The 25,059-nt window shown below is 36.9% G+C and overlaps 1 protein-coding gene across 3 annotated transcripts in view; it reads left to right on the top strand.

Annotated features, from left to right (window-relative positions):
• The window catches only part of SH3RF1 (SH3 domain containing ring finger 1), an 83,586-nt gene that overhangs the window by 25,673 nt on the left and 32,854 nt on the right, over nt 1-25,059 (top strand). For all 3 annotated transcript variants that reach the window (XM_051616483.1, XM_051616484.1, XM_051616485.1), the window contains exons 3-4: nt 22,443-22,718; nt 23,954-24,049. In XM_051616483.1, coding sequence (XP_051472443.1) covers nt 22,443-22,718; nt 23,954-24,049 — 372 coding nt within the window. The remainder of the gene's footprint in view (nt 1-22,442; nt 22,719-23,953; nt 24,050-25,059) is intronic.

Below are 25,059 nucleotides of genomic sequence, written 5' to 3'. Positions count from 1 at the left end.
ATAAATATTGAACTTTATTTTTCTCACTAGCGTGTAGCACAGGCACGGGGAGAAATATCTGGTGAACTAAAAGAACAGAAGAAATATCTTTCCCTCCAGCTTTGCTAGTTCACAGTAGATGGTTGTAAACTTGAATCTTTCAGTGTCATCTCATACGCATCCCCTAGAACCATCCCTACCCTTCCCCGCCCCCCCCCCCCCGATTTAAATTGTGACTTTCTCATTGGGTTGCCTAAACTGTCAATGTAAACAGTATTACTGTTTTGTATTATTTTTGTTACAGTAAGATTTTCAGAACTGTTTGCATGTCCTGTTTATTTTTTAAAAGGATTATTCAAAACACTAATCTTTATATCCTCAATCTGTGTCTTTGTGAGAGTTGGTTTTGATTACCTACGTATGTTGTAATACGTAGGAGTTCTAGGGTAGTTAACAATTTTGAGCTTTATAGCTTCCATTCTCCTGTAAACTTTGGAAATTTTCATACTTTATTATTAATGTCTTTACTACTCTTTGGCAAAGAGCTGTGGTGAAGGACAGTTGCATTAGTCTGTGTTGCTGGCTGTGAAAATGCTGTTATTTTATAGTAGTTGAGGAAATAGAAGGTCATTTCTATTTTAGACTCAAGTTAAAATTATACTTTTTTGGTACTTTTTCAAATAAATTTTTAGAGAAACATACTGTACCTCTGTATACATGGGAGTGGTAATTAAAAAAAGTTCAGTCTCTTCTAATATGGGCTCAGCTGTATCAATGTTACAGAAACAGGAGGTCTGCCTTTGTTGCTTCAGTGCCAGTCTATCAGAAGTTGCAATAGCAGCAACAGTGTGAACATGCTGTGAAAACTCTGTTAGTGTAGATAAGGGTTGTGTCTCTACTAAATAAATTCAGAGTTCCTAAGCAAAGGTGTGAGTTTATGAAGATCATATATAGGTTGGTGTGAGATGGGAGGGGGGCAACCCCTTTTCCCTTATGAATATGTGATGAAATGTTGATGAAGATGTGAGAGCTATGAGAAGAAAAAGAAATAATGAGAGAAAATAGTGATATCCTTGAATTTTGTATTTTAATGTGATATTTCATTGTGTTATTAAATACTTTTGTTTTGTTTATGGGTAAAAACTTTTTCAGATTATGTGGGAGTACAACATGAATATTTGTCTCTGAGAATTCTCCCAAGTACTAATGAATTTCCTTGAATTTGTTTTTTTCTGTAGACTGAAAGAATGTATATGTTCTCTTTTAAAGACCAGAACAAAAGTGGCAGGGAAAAATAAGGCAATAATGAGTTGCAATGTGTTACAAAGGGATGAATGAAATTCCTAAGGGAAACAAAGTAGGAGGGAAGGGCAAAGGTCATTTAAACTCTGGACAGTAGCAGCTATTGTCTGCTGGGAAAAATGAGGGCTGACCAAAACCCATATTTTTTCTAAAGAGCCTATATTCCCTGCAAAAAATATTCAGAGGAAACAAAACAAACTCTAACCTTCAGCATTCTCCAAGTGCTTTCTTTTAAGACTCAAAGCCCTTAGTGCATCTGCAAAACAGAAACATATTCCCAAAGGAAGTTAGTTATATTTTATCAGTGTAAATTTATTTCTCTGATGTATTAAACTACATGTTTTGAGGCATCAAAATGGAAAATCATACATTTTCTAACTCATGTTAAAATACTCCCTTTTCCTGCAGTGTCCAAAACATGCTCTGTATTCAAATAGCATAGTAGGTCTTCATTGCAGAAAGCTGTTCTGCTTTTACGATTGAGCTGCTAATGAACTAGCTTGTGCAAAAATACAAACACTTGTTCACCTAGAAATGAATGTTCTGTCTGTCTTCTGGTAACACAGGATACTTCTGAAGTTCAACCTTATTTGTTTTGAGACACAGAAGCTTTTTTTTTTTTGCATGTGTATAAAGCATTAAATCTGCTGTAGTAGGGATGCTGACTACCCATGTAATAACAAGCAGTTTCTAAGATGAGTCTGTGTGCATTGCCAGAAGTGTGAATGTATGTGTGACATTTTAAAATCATCACTTGTGATTTGAAAAAAAACCCACAAAACCCCAACATTTTAGAAGCTATAATAATGTAGTAATTAACTAGTGCATTAAATATTTTTTTAAAAAAATACTGATAATTTTGTCTTGAATTTCCTGGCATAGTTTTGTGGGGGTTTTTTTGTGTTGTGTTTTTTTTTTTTGAGTAACCAGAGTCCCACTATACATCTGGAGATGGCCGATTTCTAATTCACAGATCCTTTGAAATGCAAATATATAAACAGTATATAGAAAATAGCTAGGCTGATGTGCGTTAGTTTTCCATTTTCAGATGCCTGCCTCAAATACCATAATCCTAACTGTAAGTCAGACTATGAAATACTCTTGTCAGAATGGGAGAGTATTTAGCACAAGTAATTCAAATGGTCCATTTAATAGGACTTTTTTGCATATATGTAATGTTAACTGCAGTAGTTTTCTGGATGTTTTTGATTATTCAACACTGGAAAATACATTTGAAGAGCGCAGTTTGTCATTGATACTTGGCTTCAAGCAGGGTGTGTGGAGGATGAGGGGAGAAATGTCTACTTTTTTGATTTTACAGTTATTCTATTTGACAACTAAGAAATGTACCACAGTTATAAAGTTTTAAGGGTTTTGTGCTTAGGCTTTAAAGTTTAGGTTACACCTCAGCTTGTACTAGTGAAAGTGCAGATAATGATGACTTGTAAGCCCAGTTATAGTATTTTAATAAAATCTGAGTTGCTCATACAAGGGAGTGGAGCTCAATCAATTTTCATAGAATCATAGGGGTTGGAAGGGACCTCGAAAGATCATCTAGTCCAACCCCCCCTGCCAGAGCAGGGTCACCTAGAGTACATCACACAGGAAGGCGTCCAGACGGGTCTTGAATGTCTCCAGTGAAGAAGACTCCACAGCCTCTCTGGGCAGCCTGTTCCAGTGCTCTATCACTCTCACAGTAAAAAAAATTTTTCTGATATTCACCTTAAACCTCCTATGCTCCAATTTGTATCCATTACTCCTTGTCCTATCACTGGTCATCACTGAAAAAAGCTTAACTCCATCTTCTTGACACTCACCCTTTACATATTTGTAAACATTGATGAGGTCACCCCTCAGTCTCCTTTTCTCCAAACTAAAGAGACCCAGCTCCCTCAGCCTTTCCTCATAAGGGAGATGTTCCACTCCCTTAATCATCCTTGTGGCTCTGCGCTGGACTCTTTCAAGCACTTCCCTGTCCTTCTTGAACTGAGGGGCCCAGAACTGGACACAATACTCCAGATGCGGCCTCACCAATGCAGAATAGAGGGGGAGGAGAACCTCTCTTGACCTACTAACCACACCCTTTCTAATGCACCCCAGGATTTTGAGGAAGAAGTGAGATTACCCGTGAGAGACAATAAAGAATCTTGGTGGGGAGAAGGGAAGGTAAAGAAGAAGAAAGAAGGGGGGGGGGAAAAAAAAAAAAAATCATGTTGCAGCTGATTTCTCCTGGACCAGATGTGTTTGTATGTGATTATCTGTAGTTAACTGAAAAGAAAGTCAAAGTCCAGAGGAGAATAGATCTTATACGTCTTAAAGCAAGTAAAGTTGGGGGATATATTAGCGTGTTAGCATAATTTCATTTGTGTATACAGTAAAATAAAGCTCAAGAATTCAACTTTGAGTTCTTGTTTACTGGGCTAACTTGTATAAGGAGGAAAAAAGCTACCTTTAATAGCCTTTTTAGTTGAACCTTTGTTAATGGAACTTAATACATAAAGAAGAATCATTAAAATTATCTTTTGGGGCAGATACAGTGGAAGAATATCTAAGGGTTGTGTAAAGCAAGTAGTTTAGTATGTTGTGTGCTCCAAACCATCAGCTTAATTTCTGGAGAATGTAAAATTTGTGTTGTGGATGACCTGATGGATGATGACCTCTTTTAAGATAAACTAGACTGGGATCCTTTGCTGTTCTCCTCTTGATGTGAAATACTTATTTAAAGGAGCATTTTGAGTGGAAGAAAACAGTCGATTCATGTAGAAGGCTTTAAGTGTATCTTATATGAATGATTATAAGTATGGAGGTTTTTCTGCACTTGTTCTTGAAGTTCACTGGCATGATAAGACCTGATGTTGTAGAAGCAGCCATTACCAACTCTTTGGTATTTTGAAGATGTAAACCTGCTTCACTGACTCTGAAGCCACATTGCCATATCAGAAAGTAACAGTGAATGACCGATAAATTTCAAGTCTCAAGACTTTCTGCTCCTAGTTTTTCTAACTCCCAAGGGTCCTGAGGCTCCCTGGCGCTGTGCAGGATGGGGTTTGGAAACTTGGCAGGTCTCCTAATCTGAACAGTCCTTACACTCAGTGGTCACTATAGCACATGTCACAAGCTGAAACTTGCTTTATTTTTGTTTGGTGAGCAATTTATGCGTTCAGGTAGAAAATGTGTATTTTATCCCCTTTCTAGGGAAGCAATAATTTCTCAGGTAGGTCAAGGGCTGCTGCAGTCTGGATTCTCATGGTTGTTTTATGCAGTTGTGTCTGCCTGTTACTTTCCTTTCTCCTGTGAGGTTTTTATAGAGGCTGGAGTTGTAATTCCCTATCAAGGCAGATAATTTTATTAAACAAAGCAAGTATGGTATGTGGACATTTATCAGCAAAAGTGAAACAAAGCAATCAGTGTGTGCTGCGGTAATCTGGAAGCAAGGGTCTCTTCTTTCCCTAGAGAGACCAGGTGAATCCCATTGCTGCAGTTTGTGTTTTGTTGAAGCTGTGGTTATGCTGTAATTGTTCATTTGGTACCCTGCCTGAATGTTTGCATTTTGGCACTTTTCTGTTTACTGGCTGATTGGGCTTTGTTCAATATATTGGGTATTAGCTAATGCTAAGCTGCAACAGTCAAACCACAAAAGCACTGCCTTTGTTCCTTTGCTTGTTTAGCTAGAAGAGAGTAGAAGACCATTTCCAATTTCAAGAAGGCAGCATATTTTCGTGAGACTAAGAATTAGGCCTGTACCAACACTGCAGTCACCTGTGATGCATCCTCAAGTCCTCTGTGCTAACTGGTCTGACAGTATTTGGGGTTCACTGGTGGCCCTTATTGCTCTTGTGTTCCCTACCAGCCAGCTGGAAATAGGCTGCCTGTAGCTAATGGTAAATTACACGTCCTCAGTGAGCAGCCAGCAACCACAGAGAACCAAGTGGAGGATGGCACTAGTGTGGCACTCTGCCGTTTTACGTGCCTGCTTGTTTTAATGTAGCTTGATAGAGAGGGGAGTAGAGCTGGCCAAGACCGCAGGGATTCCTTTTCAAATGTAACCAAGCTAAAAATTGCCTTTGGCTCCATAGCAGACATGGAACATTTCATACAAATTGGATTTTTTTTTTTCATACGGTTGGGATCGGATCTTGGGATTTTCATCCACAGTATTAAGGTTTATATTCTAATTTGTGTTTACAGAAGATGTTAATAGTAACAATTATTTATTAGACCAAGTTTCTGAAATGTGTGGCTTTTTTTGTTATTGTCTTTAATATTTTCAAAGAAAAGGAATTACATGCTTTTCAAATACATGCTGATTTGTAATGATGACAATGGTGATGACAATGCTGATTGGTAAAATACAGTTCCTTCTGATACATTTTTATGTTGAGAACCTCCATACAATGTCCAAAGATGCATGTTGAATTTAAAGAGAAGACTTTTGTATATAGTTAATTCTGCGAGCAATGCTACATAAATGACAGACTGAATTGCTAAGGAATATTTTTTAATACTTTATTGTATTTGAATGCATTTCACACAGAATCTTTAATCAGCTGCAAAGAGAATTTAGGAAACCAAACTGTTACTATGTTTTACAAATCTGGTGAAGCTCTTACTTGTAACTAGTTAGTGATGTATTTGCAGAAGCCACTTAAGCCAGCACTGTGTTTACCCACACAAAACAATTTAAGTACCACATTCCTAGAAATATTTATTTATTTATTTATTTTAAGCAGGGTAGAGGAGAAGCAATGGCTAACTTGTTATAACATTCAATAATTTAATTGGAAAAGCCAGCTGTCAAAACTTATCGTACTAAACCGCTGAGCAGCATAGCTCTGCAAAAACAAATTGGAGCATGTATTTAGAGCTCCCAATTGAAAGTCTGGGAAGCACAAAAACATTGTGATGCAAGGAGCACTAGTCAAGGCTGGGCATTTTTATATAGAGCTCATTATTTACTACTCATCTGGAAGTTTAAACTAAATATAAGCTGCTAATATAGACTTAAAAATATAAGGAAATTAGATTGAACACTTGGATAATGGTATAATTCAGCCTAAAGAAGAGAAGGCTCTGGGGAGACCTCATAGCAGCCTTCCAGTACCTGAAGGGGCTACAGAAAAGCTGGGGAGGGACTGTTGACAAGGGCTTGTAGTGCCAGGATGAGGGGTAATGTTTTTAAGCTGGAAAAGGTTAGATGTAGATTAGGTATTAGGAGGAACTTCTTCATTGTGAGGGCGGTGAGACACTGGAACAGGTTGCCCAGGGACTCTCTTGAAGCCCCATGCCGGAAAATGTTCAAGGGCAGGTTAGATGGGGCTCTGAGCAGCCTGATCAAGTGTGAGGTGTTCCTGCCCATGCAGGGGGGCTGGAACTAGATGATCTTTAAGGTCACTTCCGACTCAAACCATTCAGTGATTCTATTATTCTATGATAATAGGTTTTATTTCCTTTAGGCAGTATAATAAATTTGCAATGTATTTTGTCTGATGCATGGATGATAAATGAGGTTTGCGGAAGTGTGTGAACACAACACAGCAAAATACTTAGGAGCAGCAGGGTGTCATGTCGTTTTTTCTGAAGGGTAAAAGTTTGTACTGCAGGAGGGTCATGCTACAAAATGAAGACGTTACAAGGAAAGTTATCTACCATGAGACACTTGAGGTTACCAAAAAGCTTTAAATATAAAATGAAGACAAGCTTTAGAAATTATTTTAGTTTTATTCTATACAGATCTCATGTATTTTTATTATTTTTAACATTGTCAAGAATTTGTGGTAGATAATAAATAAATATAAATACTAATAAATAAATAAAATACTAATAAACAGAAGAATGTTTTTAATAGAATAATTTATTTGCTACTTTGGAAAGAGTTGTAGTGTCCTTGCTTTTGCATCTTAAGCTGTGTTTAAATAGAAAATCTGTTGCTTTTTTTTTTTTTTTTTTTTTTTTTACATTTAGATTTCCTCTGCTGTCTGAAAAGTTTGAGTTGAATCCAGGGAACTGAAAAAAGTAGTTTAATGTGGAAAGTCTTAAAATTTTAGTAAATAGAATTCCTGTTACAGTCATTATCACAGAAAGTTATTCCTTTGGCCTTTCCTTCCTAAATTATATTAAGACTATATCACAGGTAATCAGTGACAGAACAAGAGAGAAGGGCTTAAGGCTGCAACAGGGGAGGTTTAGACTGGACATTAGGAAAAAAATTTTTACAGAGAGTGGTTAGACACTGGAATAGGCTGCCTAGGGAGGTGGTTGAGTCACCATCCCTGGATGTGTTTAAGGGTCGTTTGGATGTGGTGTTGGTGGATATGGTTTAGGGGAGAACTTTGTAGAGTAGGGATGATGGTTGGACTCGGTGATCCCAAGAGTCTTTTCCAACCTAAATGGTTCTGTGATTCTATGACTCTTAAGGGATCCAGAGAAAACTTCTGTTGAGTCTATTAAAAGGGAAGATTTTAATTGCTTGGAGAGGAAACAAAGCATGCTTTGAAAAATACATTAAATTATGTCATTTGCTTGTTTCTTTCTTGTACTCCAGGTCTCATAAATGTTTAAGACTTCTTAGTCTTTGTTAGCAGCCACTCAAAGCATTCAGGGTTGTAGAGAAGGGCCTTCCAAACTCCTGTTTAAAGAAAAGAAAAAAATCAAGTTTGGAGGTAATTTCATTTTAACTTTCAGATTTTGAGATCGAAGCATTACCTTTTTGGCCTGTTTTCATGCCTAGAAGATTTTTAATTTTATTTGTGAATACATCATAGTGTGTGTTTAAGTAACTGTAAACCTAGAGTTTTTTATATAAATACTGAAATAGGAAGTCACAGAAACTGAAATATTGTGATTGAATTATGGAAGCACATGAAAATTGGTACAATTGTAATTATTCATGTGCCAGTTCTGTGTAAATATTGCAGAGCTGTAGAACTTGTGCTCATGTGGCTTGATCCTTCTTTGGTATTGAGGAGGGTGCAGTGCAGTGACATTAACAATAATGTTAATGTAACCATTCTGATTTGTTAAATCACCAATTTTGAAATACTTTCTCAGAGTTTGCTTCCAATATAGAGAATACTGGAAATACATTTATTTAGCTGGAACTACTTGCAGATAGCTACTTTTCCAAAGCTGAAAAAAACCCAACAAACAAATTTAACAAAATAGTCACATATAGCAAGTGGCAGAAAGGAGGAATAGCAATTAATACAAATCACAGCTTTACATTATCAGAATGATGGTAAATAATAGACTAAAGTTACCGTGAGTTACTTAAGTACTTTTAAGAAGCATCTAAATCTGTGCTTGCATGGTAAGCCACTGGAAACCTCCTAATGGAAGGGATAAACTGTTCCTATGACAATGTTTTCAGTTTAAGACTTGGTGCCTTCCTGGAAAAAGTAATTTTTCTGCATCACAGGCTTAATGGGCTCTTTAGAAACAAACTTAAATGCAGTCTTTCAAGCAGTACAGGGATGGACCTACAAGCCACCTGTGTTGAAGGCAGCAAATTTTGGACAGAATGTGTCATGGTATACATCAGTATTACTGTACTATACTTTCCAAAACTGTGTCTGGGGTCACATCAAATCCTAAGCCTCAGTCATCTTACAAAGAGAGACCAAAGTTGAGTGAATGAAGAGAAAAACTGGAATGCCAACAAAACTTGACAGGAAGGACAGTTAGCAGAGACATGGGAGGGTGGTTTCTTACAGCATAGTTTGTTCCACTTTGAGCTAAAATCAGTGGATTGAAGGGTGTTTACCTTGCAGGAAAGCTGAGGAAGTGTGACAACAGTGTATACATTGGCCTAATACCAGCATTGTCATACTATATGCAAGTTTTGTACCTACATGAATTATTGTTCTACATTATTGTACCTACATGAATATATTACCTACATATTTGGGACTTCTTATTCAGGACAATATTCCTGTGTCGGCATCAATTCACACAAATGTGCTGAGTGGAACAATTTTGAAGCTGAGAGCCATGTTAATGCAGTTGCAATTCACAGAGGTTTTACTGTACTTCTGTATTTCTTCTGTACTTTTACTGTATTTCTTCTAAGAGTAGTTGATCAGTTTTTATATAAATAATGTACAATCTCATGCAAAAGCTCCCATTAACTCCCATTAGCAGTGCGCCTTTTAGGTGCAAACTGTCCTACCAAGGTGACAAAAAGAGATGGAGCTTCAGTTTATTTGAGTATCATACTCAAGGAATTATCTTCCATCAGGCCTTTCTGGAGAATGAATCGAGAACTGTGAAGCAGGTTGACTAAATTCTGCTTTCCAAATACATCTCAACCAGTTTAGTAGCATGAATAGTTAAGAGAAAGAATTAAAAAGCTGTCAGCCTTTCATTATCCTATCTGGTTCTTAACTCTTGGCTCCAAATCAGTGCTTTCCCATAATAATACATTATGATTGAACCGTGTAATTAAAATACTTTTTATCTAAATAAGAAAGTTGTACTTCTTGTAAGTTGTTTTTGAGAATTTATTTGTGGAACATAATTATTCTGTGCATTCCCTGTTAGGGTAAGTATGTGGTTATTAATTTGCTTGCCATGGAATCTTAAAGAATGTACCCTCAGCAAGTTTGCTGATGACACCAAGCTGGGAGGAGTGGCTGACACACCAGAAGGCTGTGCTGCCATTCAGAGAGACCTAGACAGGCTGGAAACTTGGGCAGGGAAAAACCTGATGAAGTTCAACAAGGGCAAGTGTAGAGTTTTGCATTTGGGGAAGAAAAATGCCATGTACCAGTACAGGTTGGGGGCTGACCTGCTGGAGAGCAGTGTAGGTGAAAGGGACCTGGGGGTTCTAGTAGACAGGAGGATGACCATGAGCCAGCAATGTGCCCTTGTGGCTAAGAAGGCCAATGGCATCCTGGGGTGCATTAGAAAGGGTGTGGTTAGTAGGTCAAGAGAGGTTCTCCTCCCCCTCTATTCTGCATTGGTGAGGCCGCATCTGGAGTATTGTGTCCAGTTCTGGGCCCCTCAGTTCAAGAAGGACAGGGAAGTGCTTGAAAGAGTCCAGCGCAGAGCCACAAGGATGATTAAGGGAGTGGAACATCTCCCTTATGAGGAAAGGCTGAGGGAGCTGGGTCTCTTTAGTTTGGAGAAAAGGAGACTGAGGGGTGACCTCATCAGTGTTTACAAATACGTAAAGGGTGAGTGTCAAGAAGATGGAGTTAAGCTTTTTTCAGTGATGACCAGTGATAGGACAAGGAGTAATGGATACAAATTGGAGCATAGGAGGTTTAAGGTGAATATCAGAAAAAATTTTTTTACTGTGAGAGTGATAGAGCACTGGAACAGGCTGCCCAGAGAGGCTGTGGAGTCTTCTTCACTGGAGACATTCAAGACCCGTCTGGACGCCTTCCTGTGTGATGTACTCTAGGTGACCCTGCTCTGGCAGGGGGGGTTGGACTAGATGATCTTTCGAGGTCCCTTCCAACCCCTATAATTCTATGATTCTATGAAAGGCTGGAGGTCCATATACAGTAGGAGTTTACAGGCTCGTCAACGTTTTAGAAGTTTAAGTTGCTCAAGAAGTGCATGATCTGAGCCCCATGGAAGAGCTTTACTGTCTCCTACAAAAGAGTTTTTATGATATGTATTCCTTCATGCTGTTAGTGAATTTATTGGAGCATTTTTACTATCCGTAGGAGGCGTATTCTAGAAAAAATCTATCTGAATATCTGAATATAACGGAATAAACTTTTTGTGGGATTAACCTGGCTGGCGTGAGAACTGTTTTAATTATTGCTAAGAAAACATTGAGATTATAGCAGGTATCGTATTTTACAACTAGAGGACTAAAAACTTCTTTAGGTTGAGAAAATTTTGGCTATATCTGTATTGGCAAGAAATCTGCAGGGGGAATGGATCCAAAGAAGAAAAACAGTTGATCCACAGAATAAATATACCTTCATCAAAAAGTAGTGTACTTCATATACTTCAGGACTCCTCCACAATGAAAAAAATATTTACAAGAACATACTAATTAGTAAACTTCATTGTGCATATTTGATTAAAATTATTATACAGAAGTATGTATTTTCCTTTATGACATGGACACAGAAATGAAAACCATGAGCAGATCTGAGACAGTTAATAGTATAAAGTAGAAATAATCCCCTTTATTGGGGAAGGAAAGTGGTCGTTTTCATTGAGCTGGGTAAAATAATGGATCGTTTGTTTTGTGTTTATATCCTAGACAAATGGAAAAAACTACCTTCCATAACTTTCCAAATACTTGGGAGTAAAAAAACCCCAACCTTGTATAAACTTGTTTTTTGTAGATACAAGAGACTGGTAAATTGTCACACAAGTCCAAGAGATACTTCAGATACTGCTTTGCAAAATGACTACAAAGCTCTTGTAACACTTGTAGAGGCGAAGGGCTTTTAGGAAAACCCATGTGACAACAGGATAGAATTGCTATTAAATTTTTGTTTGAAGTAGGAAGGATGTGTATTTTTAAATATTTGCATGTCTACTTTCAAGAAGCAGCTTTCTGCAAGAAATACTCAAAGCTTGCCATTTTGAAACAGTATCTACCAAATATAAAAAAGGTGGGGGGAGATTTCCTGATGAAATTATCTGTAAACAGAAAGATTTCATCTATATTAGGGCAGCATGGTAATGATCAACTTGTTACTTTCAGATTTCCTCTTCTTTCCACAGTGAATGCAAACGCAGTTGATGAAAGACCATTCATTTAAGTAGTTTAAATGCTTCCTGTTTCTGTGACACAATGAAATCTGTTTGTTGTAGCCAGCTATTAATACAATGTCAACAGTGCAAGTGGACTAGAGGAGCAGAACTGCTGTAAATACACGCAGACTGAGTAGATGACCTCCCTGCATCAGAGTTCTGTTTTCCGAGTTCTGAATTTCTGTAGTAAAATACTGAGAGGTGAACAGGTTATCCTTTCAATATAAGGATACATTGCCTAGCATTTCTAACCGTCGTTACCTGTTATGCTTAAAACCAAAACAAACAAACTTCTTGGATAAACAACTGCATTTAAAAGCAAAATGGAAAATGTTCTCCCCATCCATCCTGAAATATCTGGTTGCACTTTATGTACTTCTTATGCATCTCTCCCTGCCTCTGACGGTGGAATTACAACAGCAAGAGATTTTTCTGTATTTGAGCTGATATTTTCTGTAAAAATTAAGCACTTCTGTGAACAGCTGGAGTTGGGCAGCTTGGGACAAAATTTGGCCAAAGTCTGCCGGAGTAACTGAGTTTGACATCTTGGTTAAGTCCTAGATGCTACCCAGTGGCATCTCTTAATGGAATAAGGGCCTAGTTAACATAAACAGTCAGAAGTGGGAGGTCAGGCTGTCAGAGTGGGGAGCTCCTCACTGAGCTCCCTTACAGAAAGTAAGTGCAGGGAAAGTAAAGGTGGGGGTGAATGGCACTAGAGGAATTTAGAGACACTGAGCCGGTAGGTATGGGATTAAGAAAGGCAAAGCTCAGGCAGAATGGAGGTCAAGGAGGTTGTGGAGGCCAGTGGGAAGGCTTGTACATGTACAGTGACAGAAGAGGGTAGCATGGTTGTGCAAGGTATGGATAGGAGACATCTACATACCAATTCAGACCAAATAAACTCAAGACATGTGAATTGGTTTTGTTTTCTATACTAATATTTCTATGCTAAAAGTATTAATTTCAGCAATATGAAATGCTGCATAGTATGGGTTCAAGCCTGTCCTAGCAGTACTACACAGAGCAGAAGGCACCAGGCTGTTGGTCTGCTTATACAGTATGACTGAAATAACCAGAAGGGACGAACTCCAGCTTGTCACTGCACAAGAAATAAATGTTAATGTAGCATTCTTCTGGCTTAGTCAGCTCTTTTGTTATAATAAAGTGCATACAGGAACATTTATCTTGGAAAAAAAATGCATAATTTCATCTAGGATTAGTTGCTTTTTCAAAAGGCCAACCAGCTGCTTCAAGTAGAGTACCATAAAAATGTTTTGGAAAAAAATATATGTTTCACAAACTTTAAGGCATGAAAAATTTAAAGGATAAGTAAAAATAAGTAGCAATTGGAGTTTGTAATTTATTTTGTACATGCAATGAATGTATATTTATGTATACTACAGTGACAACTAAAATTAGCACCTTCTCTGTAATAGGCAAGGGGCTGTTTGGAAGTCAGGATGTTAAAGGATTGATTCCAGAAGAATTTCAAGGCAGTGAAAGGGGATTTCAGGAGAAGGAGGACACAGTACCAGTCCCAAGTTAAGTACCACTAAAGACACTCCAGATCCTAGCGAAAAGTTTGCAGGAAATACTTGAGAAGGGTATGTGACAATGATGTTGTTTTCCTCCAGAAGGTTGGACAAGCAGCTGAACACTTACAAAATAGCGGAAGCGATGGAAAATAAACCTAAAAGCACTTTCTCAGCAGGTAGTGGAATGTCAGATGCTATCTCAGGTATTTAAAATCAAATTCAGATAGGAGAGCTATGTATGTTTGCTCTCTTTTTTTAAATATAATTGACAGGGTCATTTTAATTTTAGACCTTGCACTACTTTAACGGGGAATACATTAGCACTTGGTCATAATGGAAAGCAGAGCTTGCTCAGATAAAAACTTGTGTCTGTCAGCCTTGATAGATTTTCATTAAAAAATGCAACAACCTCTTCACTTGCAACTCTGTGTTTTCCCATTGCCCAATTTTTGGCAGCTAAGTATTTGAGAGATTAAAGGAGCATTTCTTCATGCTGATCTCACTGAGAGTAGTCTTACCAAGTCAATCCTTTGTTCAGAGTCATTTGCTGGCATTGCTCCTTCTGTATCATGTTCAAACTCCTCACCTTCAAAGCGCAGTGAGAGTTTGCTCTTGGCAATCTCATTTCTCATTTATTCTTTCCAATTTTTTTTTTTGTTAAATCTGTCTTCTCACCTGGAATTCCCTCTCCTTTTCTTAGTGCAACAAGTAAACATGCTCATTTTCAGATCAGAGTGAGGGAAGCTTGTTTACATTCTTTTTCAAAGTGTAAAAACCTTTAGAACAATGCAGAACATTAGAAATTTTTACATTGTTGATAAACCCTCTGGAGCTTTTGAAACTTGTGTCAAAATATCAGCTCCCTGAAGTAGAGACAGAGCCTCCTGTGTTCCAGTGCTCCATTGATAAACCAAATGTTCCAATCTTCTGCACTAAGTAAATTAACTTTTTTGCAAACTGAGAGAACAGAATGTGTTTAGTAAAGTGATTTGTGAAGTGGTGGTATAGAGTGCAGATTTGTGAAAGAATTTTAAATGTGGTCGGTAACGTAGATGTACTTTTCCGATATTGGTTGCTTGTGTTTAATGCAAAAATGAAAGAGAAGACACATATTCCGATTAGCCATGTTAAGACCGGTGGACAACATAGGTTGTTTGTTTCTCACCACTACTCCATTGTAGCACAACCTAGTTGTACTACATTGGTAATGGAATCTTTTCTAGGTGTTAGCAATACCCTGTGGGGTAGTTAATTTGGTAGAGGAGATTGTGAATTATAATAGTTGCGGTTACTGATGCTTGGTTTGTGGAAGGATATGTGGAGGTCTGTGGCACCTCCAGCTGCTTCCCATTAAGCCGGCGGGAAAGAAGAGTATTCCCAGTTTCTGAGAAAATTTCTATTTAATCTGGACTTGGAAGTCAGAATGGCACACATCTTGCTTGGGAAGTAGCTATTTGACTGTTTAAGTAATTGCATATATGGCTTTTGACAAGCAACATGATTTATTAGAAGAATAAGTATGAATATAGGCAGCAGCAAAAGGATACTGAAGATGTGTAACTTCCAGTTTATGTGGAAACAAAAATGAAGAGTAAAAAGGAAAGGCTACATGATAGTCAGGTAAGAATGAATTTAGGGAAAAAACAGAACACTCCAATATGGTCTCTATTTTGGTAGTTTTCAGAGAGTTTTGTGTTTTTTATGTTGATATGGTGAACAATCAAGTGAAACTTAAGAATCTGTATTGGCACAGGGAAGTTGTCACTCCCTTCTGAATGGGGAGCAAATAGTTACAAAAGTCATTTACTGAGTGACTAGGCAAGACAAGGCTTCTTGCTGAACAGAAGTACCTGGCAATTAGGTATTTTGAACAAATAGTACTGTATTCTGAGCTTTAGTGATGTATATCTCAAGTAGTTTTCTAAGATATTTCTAAGTCTTTGTCTTTGACCTTCATATACTTTATCTTATACGATTATTTTATTCTTTTCTCACTACATTTTCCTGATTACCTTTTCTGTTTCTCTCCTCTCCCCCCACTCACAACCCCTCCAAAAAAGATCTTTTCCTTATGATTGTAAAGATAAGTCACTTCTCTCAAGCTGGCTAGAAAAATAAAAGTGCAGCAGTGGATCAGTAATCTACTGCATCTGTTTTCCATTTTCCAAAGTGTTCTTTAAAAAGGTAAAGTTAATACCTGTAAGGTAAGTTTCTTGCACTTTTATAGATGTATGTGGAGAAAATTGAAATAAGAAAAACTTGAAAAAGCACTTAGTGTTGACCTTATCTGCTAGTAAGTCCCACTACGCCTTCTCACAATTATATTGCTGCTCTAGATCTGTGCTTGCTGAGTGTGGGTGTCTTTCTTTTCCCTTCTTCTTGGAGTCTGCAGTATTCTTGTCTTAGAAGCCATAGGTGATACTACATGAGAACAGAATGCTTTGGAAAATACACTGATAGAAGAGATCAAGTGGAGTGGAATGAACTTTTGCTGCATATCAATTTGATGTGCTTAAAGAGATTAGGAGATCCACACTGCTGTACGGTGGCACTGGGACAAGAAAATTTAGCAGTTTGATGGAGACATCAGAGGCCAGTGAGTTGTATCATACCAGAGAAAACTGATGGGGATAGTATTTTCAGGCTGACCAGTGAGGTGGGTATAACAGCTTATAAGAGCTGACTTTTAAAGCAAATTGTTGCTTTTGGAAAAAAACTATTTTATATAAACATCTTAGCTTGACATAGTGCACACTTTAAAGTTTTGTTTAGATTCTTACAACGATATGTTATTTTCAAAGCAAAATGGTTTTGTAGTAAACACTTAAGGGTGTTTAAAGACTCAAAATGAAATTGTTTGAAATTTTGAACACCATTGTCTAGTGGGAGGTGTCCCTGGCAGTGGCAGGGGGGTTGGAAGTAGGTGATCTTTAAGGTCCCTTTCAACCCAAACCATTTTATGATACTTGGATATGCGTAGGCTTTTCTTTTCAAAATCAATGGCAATACAGACCCAAATCCTATTCTGCATCCTGGAAGTTACTTTCTCAGTTTTTCATGTATCAAGCAGTTGTCTGTGAAAAGAAGCAATCTTTAACCTGTCAAGCGCATACAGTCAAAATGTTTGGGAACATGGAGAAGATATAATTGTTTTCTCCTCTTCACCTTTTCTTATTTTTTACTTACCTGTTTGGTAATTTTGAGAGCTTAGTTTAGTGTAAAGTGTTCAAAATTTGCTTTCTTTAACAAACCTCAGAAAAGTAAGTAGCTGGGAACATTGCATTTCAGATAGGTGAGGGAAAGAAGGCAGCTTTGTGAAGACACTTGGCTTTTATTTGAAAAAAAGTTTTCAAAAACACAGATATTGCAGAGAAAGAGACTGGGCTGTGTTCCTTTGGAAAGTTTGGTAAATGTGCCTTTCTAACCTTCCATACTACTAGTCTGATTGCTTAGGCCTTAAGGCGACATTTTAAAATTCCTTTCATTCTCCTGTATTCCAGCTTTTGATTTCAAAATAACTTTGTGGGAGAGAGTTGCTCATGCTGATATTAAACAACCTTTTTTTATTTCTTCACATCAGACAAGAAAAATTGCTAAAATTTTCTCTTACGAAAGCTGTTAAGACAGGAAGCAAAAAGGACTTTCACAAACTAGCTACTTTCAGTAGGTCATTGATAATTTACCTCCAAAGAATACATAAAAATTATTTACATGAGGAGAGGAGCTAGCCTTCTATTTGAAAACACAGTTTTCTCTAAGCCTGTGCTGTAAAGTTACCATGAACAAAGTGAACTGATGAAGTCCTCAAAAGAGCTCTTTAGGAGTGCTTGACATTTCAATCTGTGTTAGATGGCTGAAAACTGGAAATTTACATGTCACACACTTGCATCTAGAGCTGCTACTGGTGTTAGTTACCACATATAAGCATTAGAGAAAATTTACCGTATACTGGAATAGTTAGCTGATGGCAGAGAAGCTTTGCAGGTCTAGTAAATACATTTTAGTTTAACGGTACAATTAAATGATTGTAAAAATGTCATCCCATTTCTTAATTTATCAAGAACCTCAAATTCTTACTGATTGCAGTTGTTCAGCTTTTCTAGAAGTATAACAAGTGCATTGTTGGCTTGATTGTGATTTTTATTTTTCATCCTTTTTTCCTACAGTAATCTTTCTTTTGTTATGTAGGTCACAGTTAAGTTACATGCAGATGGGTTTCAAAGCTGGTCTCTTAAATCAGGGTAACCTGCCTAGCTAGTTTCCTCTGAATGCACAACTTATCCTACTTTTATTAAAATGAAAAACTGTACCAAGCTGCCACTAACTATAATTTGAATATGGCACTGCAAAAAAACCTACATTTTTTTTACTGTTTAAAGCCAGAATTTTATTTTTTTTGTGTGTGCGTGGAGAAAAAGGAGATTTAATAAATATTATCAATAGAAACTAGTATAAATTATTATACTTACCAACATTAACATTTCTTACTTTCTTAATTTAGTGAACAGTCATCTAAATACTCTTCCACTGTATTCAATAGAGCAATAGTAATTAATATCTGATGATACCAAAGGTTTGGTTTTATGGTTATTTACAGCATACTGGCAGCTTGATACAGCATCCTGACATAAAAAATTATTATATTTTTATCATTCAGATAGCAGAAACCTTAGAGGGCCTTTAACTAGAAGTAATTTCATTTGCACTGATGACCTCTGCAGTCTTCCCAGATAGTTCTCATGGTAGAAGTATGTATAATTGATTCCACTAACAATTTAGTGTCAGATACAGATTAATAATGCTTGAGTTACCTTTTCTTTGAGCAAATCTGACCTCATTTGTATTGTTCCTTAGTTGAAAAAAATAAATGCAGGGAGCCAGCTTTTAACATTCTTTTTGGATTATGGGAATATGTTGTGTTCTGGAACTCAAAATAAATGGGGATACTTGGTTTCAAATGTTAGCACCTCTACGTTGGTGTGTTCTGGAAAACTCAGTATTTAATTTGTTCAAATGATAGCAATGTATCTATAGCTTAACACAGGAAGTGTTTCCTTCTTTTAGAAGGAAATCCTACTGGAAGAAATGTCAAAATTAGCAGTTTATGGTCTTCAGTAAAGTATTCTTATAAGCTGTGTCTCAAAATATGTGAAAATTTAAATGCAGGTACAGAAAGATCAAAGGACAGTGAAACAAAGAAACAGAATTAGATCAGATGGCTTTAAATTAAGACTTGAAAAGAAGTATTGGTGCCAGCAAGATGAAGGAGACATGAAAAAACTATAGGTGCAAAATGGGATGTACATGCACATAGAACTGGAAAGCTTGGTAAAGGCCAAAGAAGACAAGAGAGTAAAAAAAACACATTAAAAAAAGCAATGAAAGGATGCAGTTGAAAGTTTTCAGTCAAAAAGGCAACAATATAAAAGAGAATGGACTCGAAAATTAAAAGAAGCAATATTGACATTCAAAAGGTTTGAATGACTAGGAGTCTTGAAGAGGAAATCTTGAGTATACCTGTACCTACTGGAGAATGTACATGTAAAGAACTCACTCAACCCAAATCTGCCTTAGAAACAAGTTGGCTGCAGCATATTAACAAGCTCCTTTCCTTATGGAAAGGCAACTCATTTTGGCAACCAAGAATGTCTTACAGCACTGGTTCTTTGGGAAAAAAAGTTAGACTGGTAAAAGCATTTCTGTAGCACTAGACTTACTGTACTTAGGAATGCTGTGTAATTGGAGATTTTTTTTAATAGCTTCTCATTTTGTCCTAGTTATTAAGATAATAGTTGGTTCTATTTAGAACCTACAAGGAAAGAAAATAAAAAGGCAGATGAAGAAAAATATTTTTTCTATCTTTACTTGTAAGAAAATAGCAAATAACCAGTGATTATCAAAGATCCTGATAATGTGGATCAAAATGATAGTAACTTCCAGGTTTTATATTTTCTGTAAAGAAAGGTAGAAGTTAAGAAAGCTAGGTATAAAAACTGTTGCTGAGGTGTCTGAGCAGGCCAACTTTTTTGGAGGCTGATTGTGCTTTGGTTGTGTATTTAGACAAACATCTTTTTTGTCTGTCCTACTACTAACAAACAGTACTTCTGTAAAAAGATGACTTCCTGGTCTCTTGGAAGACACTCAGTGAACCTCTGAGAACCTCAAAAAGATAAAAACAGCATAGGTATTCTGGGTAAATTCAAGTGATTCATAAGGAAGTCCCAGGCCACATCCCAGTCTTGCAGCTGGAGAGCAGGGAATGCCTTCCTTGCTTGGAAAAGTGACAACTAGCAGCAGCACAGCCGTGAAGCCCTGGAAGGAAACAGAGGTGCAGATGACCCAGTATCTGTTCCATTCATTTCCTTGGGAGGGCATTTACTATTTTTGCTACTTTAGCTTATGCTAGTTCTCCAAGTGCAGTAAGTTATACAATGAACACTGCTTTATGCCAGTGTAAGCATATTTAGATTTGAGCTTCTGCCACAGAAACTCCTTTTTAAAAGGAAATCAGATCTTCTGTTTCTGTGCAGGCCTAAGTTTCTCTTGGCTTAAGCTCGTGAAAAATACATACAGTTGCATATTGTCCGTTAAAAATCTAAGAGTAAAGCTCGAAATAAGGTGACTGAAGAGAAAGTATAAATTCAGAGATGAAAATTTTAAGTGAATTCTGCAGGTTTCTAAGATAAAATAATTGGGTGGGGTGAAGAAATAAGAGGTACCTGAGACTTACATATATGAATCCACATGCATTTTTTTTATATTCTTGTTGAGCTGTTTGTTTTGATGTCTTCATTTATTATTAACATTATTTTCTGCAAAAGAAACTGGCATGTGTAATGTATGCATATTCCTGCATATTCATGCATATTAGCTAAAAATGAATTTAAACACTTTGTACAACAGCAATAGCATTAAAAGTTCAAATATTTTTTGCATAAGGATTTTGCATAAGGACCGAGGAAAAAATTCTAAGAAACCTATTTTTTGTGGAGTCTGAGTTTAATATTTTAATTTCCTAAAAATGATTTTTATCTGGGTTTTGGTTTTTTTTTTTCTTGCTTTCTCAAAGAGTTGGCAGGGTGAATGGCAGCTGTAAACCTAAGGGTAGGCTGCAAAGTTTTTCTTCCAAAGCCTTCCTTTCATGATTAGCCAAGTTAGAGACATGGAGTGAAATTTAAACTCCGGCTCGTCATATCCTCGTGGCCTTTTCCCCTGGTGAGCAGATGGAGGGGAAGAAGGGAAGCTGAAGCTGCCCAAGGCTACTAACCACGTCAGCCTGGAAGGCACCAGCCATGAGCCGCAGCTCCCAGGTTGCTCAGAGGAGGAGAAATGTGAAGATGATGCTCCAGGGTCCTTGATACCACACCCCTGAGAATGGTGCTCCCCGTCACACTTGCTCCTTCTCTTCATCCTCCCTCTGGGACAGAAGGAAAAGACATTCACTTTACTTCTCTTCCAAGTTGCTTAACCATTTCTCTTTAATCCCTGGCAGTCTGAGAACTGTGTGTTTTGTTGAACTTTGTTCTATTTGAAATTACAGACTGAAACAATTTTTGCTTAACGTGGGAAACAAGCTTTGCAGAAACTTGACCTATACATTGGGAAAGGAGCTTCCTATAAAATACAAACAGATGTTTGTACATTTGAGTGAAGATCTGTTTGTAGGAGGCTTTGTGATAAAATGTATCAAAGCAATATGAAGTTCTAACAGTCAAATTATTGACTTATTGAAGGGTTTAGTCACTTTGACATGATCTGCTATACTAGCACTCCTGGTCTGGGAATTTTTTTGCTTTTTTTTTAAAAAAAGGAATTTTTTCCCAACTGTATTATATACACACAGCTGGTCTTAAAGTTCTTCCTCGATATAGGGACATAGAAGGCTTTCTCTTGGGACAGCAGGGTGATTCGTGAGAGAACTCCAGCTATTTCCTTCAGTGCAAGACATGTATGTCTTGTAGCTGCCATAATTACTTGGGGCCCTTTTTATACCAAATAATTTTTTGGCTGGTAATCACTGAAAGGCTGTAATTTTTTTTGTTATTGGGATGGAAATGGATAAGCAAAGCAGTATTTCCTCTTTTATGCAGAAGTGTGTTTCTTTCTGCACAGGCTGAGCAGTTAAAAAATAATACCTGCAATGTATATAAGGAAGGACAACACAATATCTATTATAGTCTAATCCTTCTGATGTGCATTCAACTGCAGCATCAATGACCTATAGTTTTCAGATATTAACAGAGGAATCAAGTAACAAAAACCCAAGGACACACACCTTCAACAGACTATTTTTTTTCCAGTAATTCTTTTTAGCTATGTTTTAAAGTAAATACCTGTTCCAGGATTAAATATCTGACTTTTAATAAAGTGAGATTTGCTTTTCAAGCTGGAAAACACCCTTATGTCCTCATACTTAGCATTCTGTGGCTGTGAAATAAATAAGGTGAGGAAGATAATAGGGAAGGCAGAAAACATGCCTTAAAGGTCTTATGGCAAAATTGGTATTCTAGTGCTGTATTTTCTTGCAGCATTTTTCTTTCAGATCTCTCAAGTGGTTAGGATACTTTCCCTTTTGTTTGTTCAGTATTTCTTATATTTAAGCTTAGTGAATTAGTACATGAGGGTTAAAGTATTACGCTTTTTTGCTTCTCAAGTCTAGCAATGTTGTAGCATTACTGAAAACAGTGCAATTTAGGGGGGTGTTAAGACTGTCTGGAACTGAAGCTTGTACTACACGTTTGGGTAAAATCCGTAGAATTATTGCAATAAAATATTGTATATCATTTTACTTTGCAAATTTATGCAATTTCATTCATAGTCTCCCAAATAATGTAATATAAATTCTGTTTAGTACCAGTCATCTAATTCTAGTGATTTTTTGATTTTATTTTTTTTTTTCTACTTTAGGGTGTACCTCAGTTACCATGTGCCAAAGCATTGTATAACTACGAGGGAAAAGAACCTGGAGATCTTAAATTCAGTAAAGGAGACATCATCATTTTGCGTCGACAGGTGGATGAAAATTGGTATCATGGAGAAGTCAATGGCATCCATGGCTTTTTTCCTACCAATTTTGTTCAGATTATTAAACCTTTACCTCAACCTCCGCCTCAGTGCAAAGCACTTTATGACTTCGAAGTAAAAGACAAGGAAGCAGATAAAGACTGTTTACCATTTGCAAAGGTAAAACCATAATAAAATTATCATTTTCTTTTAATAATTTCACTCACTGGGGTAAGAAATTATGAGACTGTTCTGTAGTCTTGTCTGCATTTTTGTAATGGAGCTGTACAACTATGAAAAGGGCAAGTAATTCTGCGGGCATTTATCTGATGTTGATTAGTTTTGCCTTCCTTCTCTTCCTAAATTACATGTAATTTCTCCGAGGTTTTGTTTGTAAGAATGCATTTTTTCATAATTGCATTAGTAATGTCCTTAGTTTATGAGAAATAACCTGTGTTATGAATTAAAGTGTTCCATCTTCTGAAGAAATACTAATTTTAAATTGTTAGAGTTGGTACTATTTTCAGCTTTGCATTTAGTAAGTGACATTTTTAGGCAAATAATTTTTGCAAAATATCATGTTTTTTCTTACGTTGTTCCTATTGTAATTAATTTTCTGTCTCACAAGGCACATAATGATACAGAGTTTTAACAGGAATCAGAGCTGTTCCCTTCAAGATCTAATGTGAGCTCATGACTTTTATACCCTTGCATATTAAAAATTAAAAGAATGGCTGCAGTTCTGAAAAGAAAAGATATTTGCATGTGGACAAACAACGGTTATTACAACACAGAACAGCAATGCTGTTCTGGGTGATTGGCATTAGTTTGCATATTTTGATTAACTTGTTGGCAGTCTCGCTTGAGTAAATATTTTCGCTTGCTTTAAAATATTTTAACTTCCATAGGAAACAAGTATCTAAGTGACAGCGATGTTTAATGTGTATGTAAATCCTTTTTTTATGTAACATTCTCAAAGTCATATCAAATGCTCCCCATAACTGAAAGAAATCATATCACTCACCAGCATTCTTAAATAGAAAAGCAACACCCAGGGAAGACCAGGTAATGAGTCAGTTGAGAAGACAAAAGATTTCAGTGGTGTTTATTAATGTCAAGGTCTTAAAGGGGGGCTGATGAATACCATAGACTGAGCACGGCAGGACATATGGCACTAAGGAGCAAGTCAGATGGCTGGGATGAGTGGTGGACAGTTAGTTGAACTCTGACAAAATAGGAAAAGAAATTACTGGAATGGACTTCAACCCCACAAATGGCTTGTTCCTGTTACAGTGTGCCTTCTTGGCCGTTCTTGTCCATGTACCACCTTCTCTGATTACCTGTGCGTTCTGGAGGGAAGTTAAATTGGAAGTTTAATTAGAGCTGGGAGACATAATCACTGCATGTTCACACAGGATGATGTTCTGACTGTAATTCGCCGCGTGGATGAAAACTGGGCAGAAGGAATGCTGGCTGACAAGATAGGAATATTTCCAATTTCCTACGTCGAGGTAAGTAAAGTTGGGCCCTCAGTAAGGTTGTGCCCTCTGTGTCTTCTTTTTTTCTAAAAGGAAAAATAATTAGTACTGGTGATGATTCTAAAACAACCTGAGATATAAATAGTCTTAGATCTAAAATAATCTAAGATATATATTGTTAGTTTGGGAAGGTTAATTATCTCAGCAGTTGAACCAGTGATTTTCACTTAGCTTTTTGATACCAGTTTCCATTGAATGGAATTGGAATGAAAGTACTTGGAGACAGTCACTGTGTTTTCTTGTTAATATTGGAATCATTCAGTCAATCACAAACCACACTTTAATGCAAAATTAAAGCCATTATCAAGTCAGGGAAGCAGTAAGCTTTGCACTGACCCTGATACCTGCCTCCCAAAATCTAATCAGCACAACTAGAAAGTCAGGGAATATAAGTGGCTGCTAAGCAGGTAAAGCATTGACTTCTACATCCAAAAGATCCTTATATAAAATCTTCTGTATCTTCCTGCATTTCTCATATGCAGCATGACAATTTACAGTGAGAGGTGGCAGTTGAGAAAGTTTCCCTAATGTTTTAAGTTCTGAGAGTTGAGAGCTGTCTCTTATATATAAAAAGACATAGATAATTAAGAACAGTGTGTACAGCAGCAATGATTGTTAAAAATCGCATTACACAAAGATACAGAGGTTTGGAATCGTGCTTGTCTTTCTCTGATACTTGGTAAGATACACCTCTCCTGTTGAAGAGATTTTATTTAAATAAATGAGGCAGAATGATGAAAGAAAAAAGTACTTTCACATTACGTGTGGGATGAGAAATAAGTACCTCAGGTCACAAGAGAAATGTGTAACCATACTAAGAACCAAGTCAGGTTTAATTAATTCAATTTCTGAATGTCCTGATGAGATGGAAACTTTTTAAAAAATTACTGTATTCAATGAACATAGGATTTTTTTTTTAAAGGGGAAATAGGTATATTCATTTTTGTGGGTTGATGTAAGAATCAGTATATTTGGGACTAGAA

This window comes from Apus apus, chromosome 4 (genome assembly GCF_020740795.1).
Source record: "Apus apus isolate bApuApu2 chromosome 4, bApuApu2.pri.cur, whole genome shotgun sequence".
NCBI classification, from domain to species: domain Eukaryota; kingdom Metazoa; phylum Chordata; class Aves; order Apodiformes; family Apodidae; genus Apus; species Apus apus.
The sequence above is the reverse complement of the archived record's forward strand: the minus strand, read 5'-3'. Positions and strand labels throughout refer to the sequence as shown.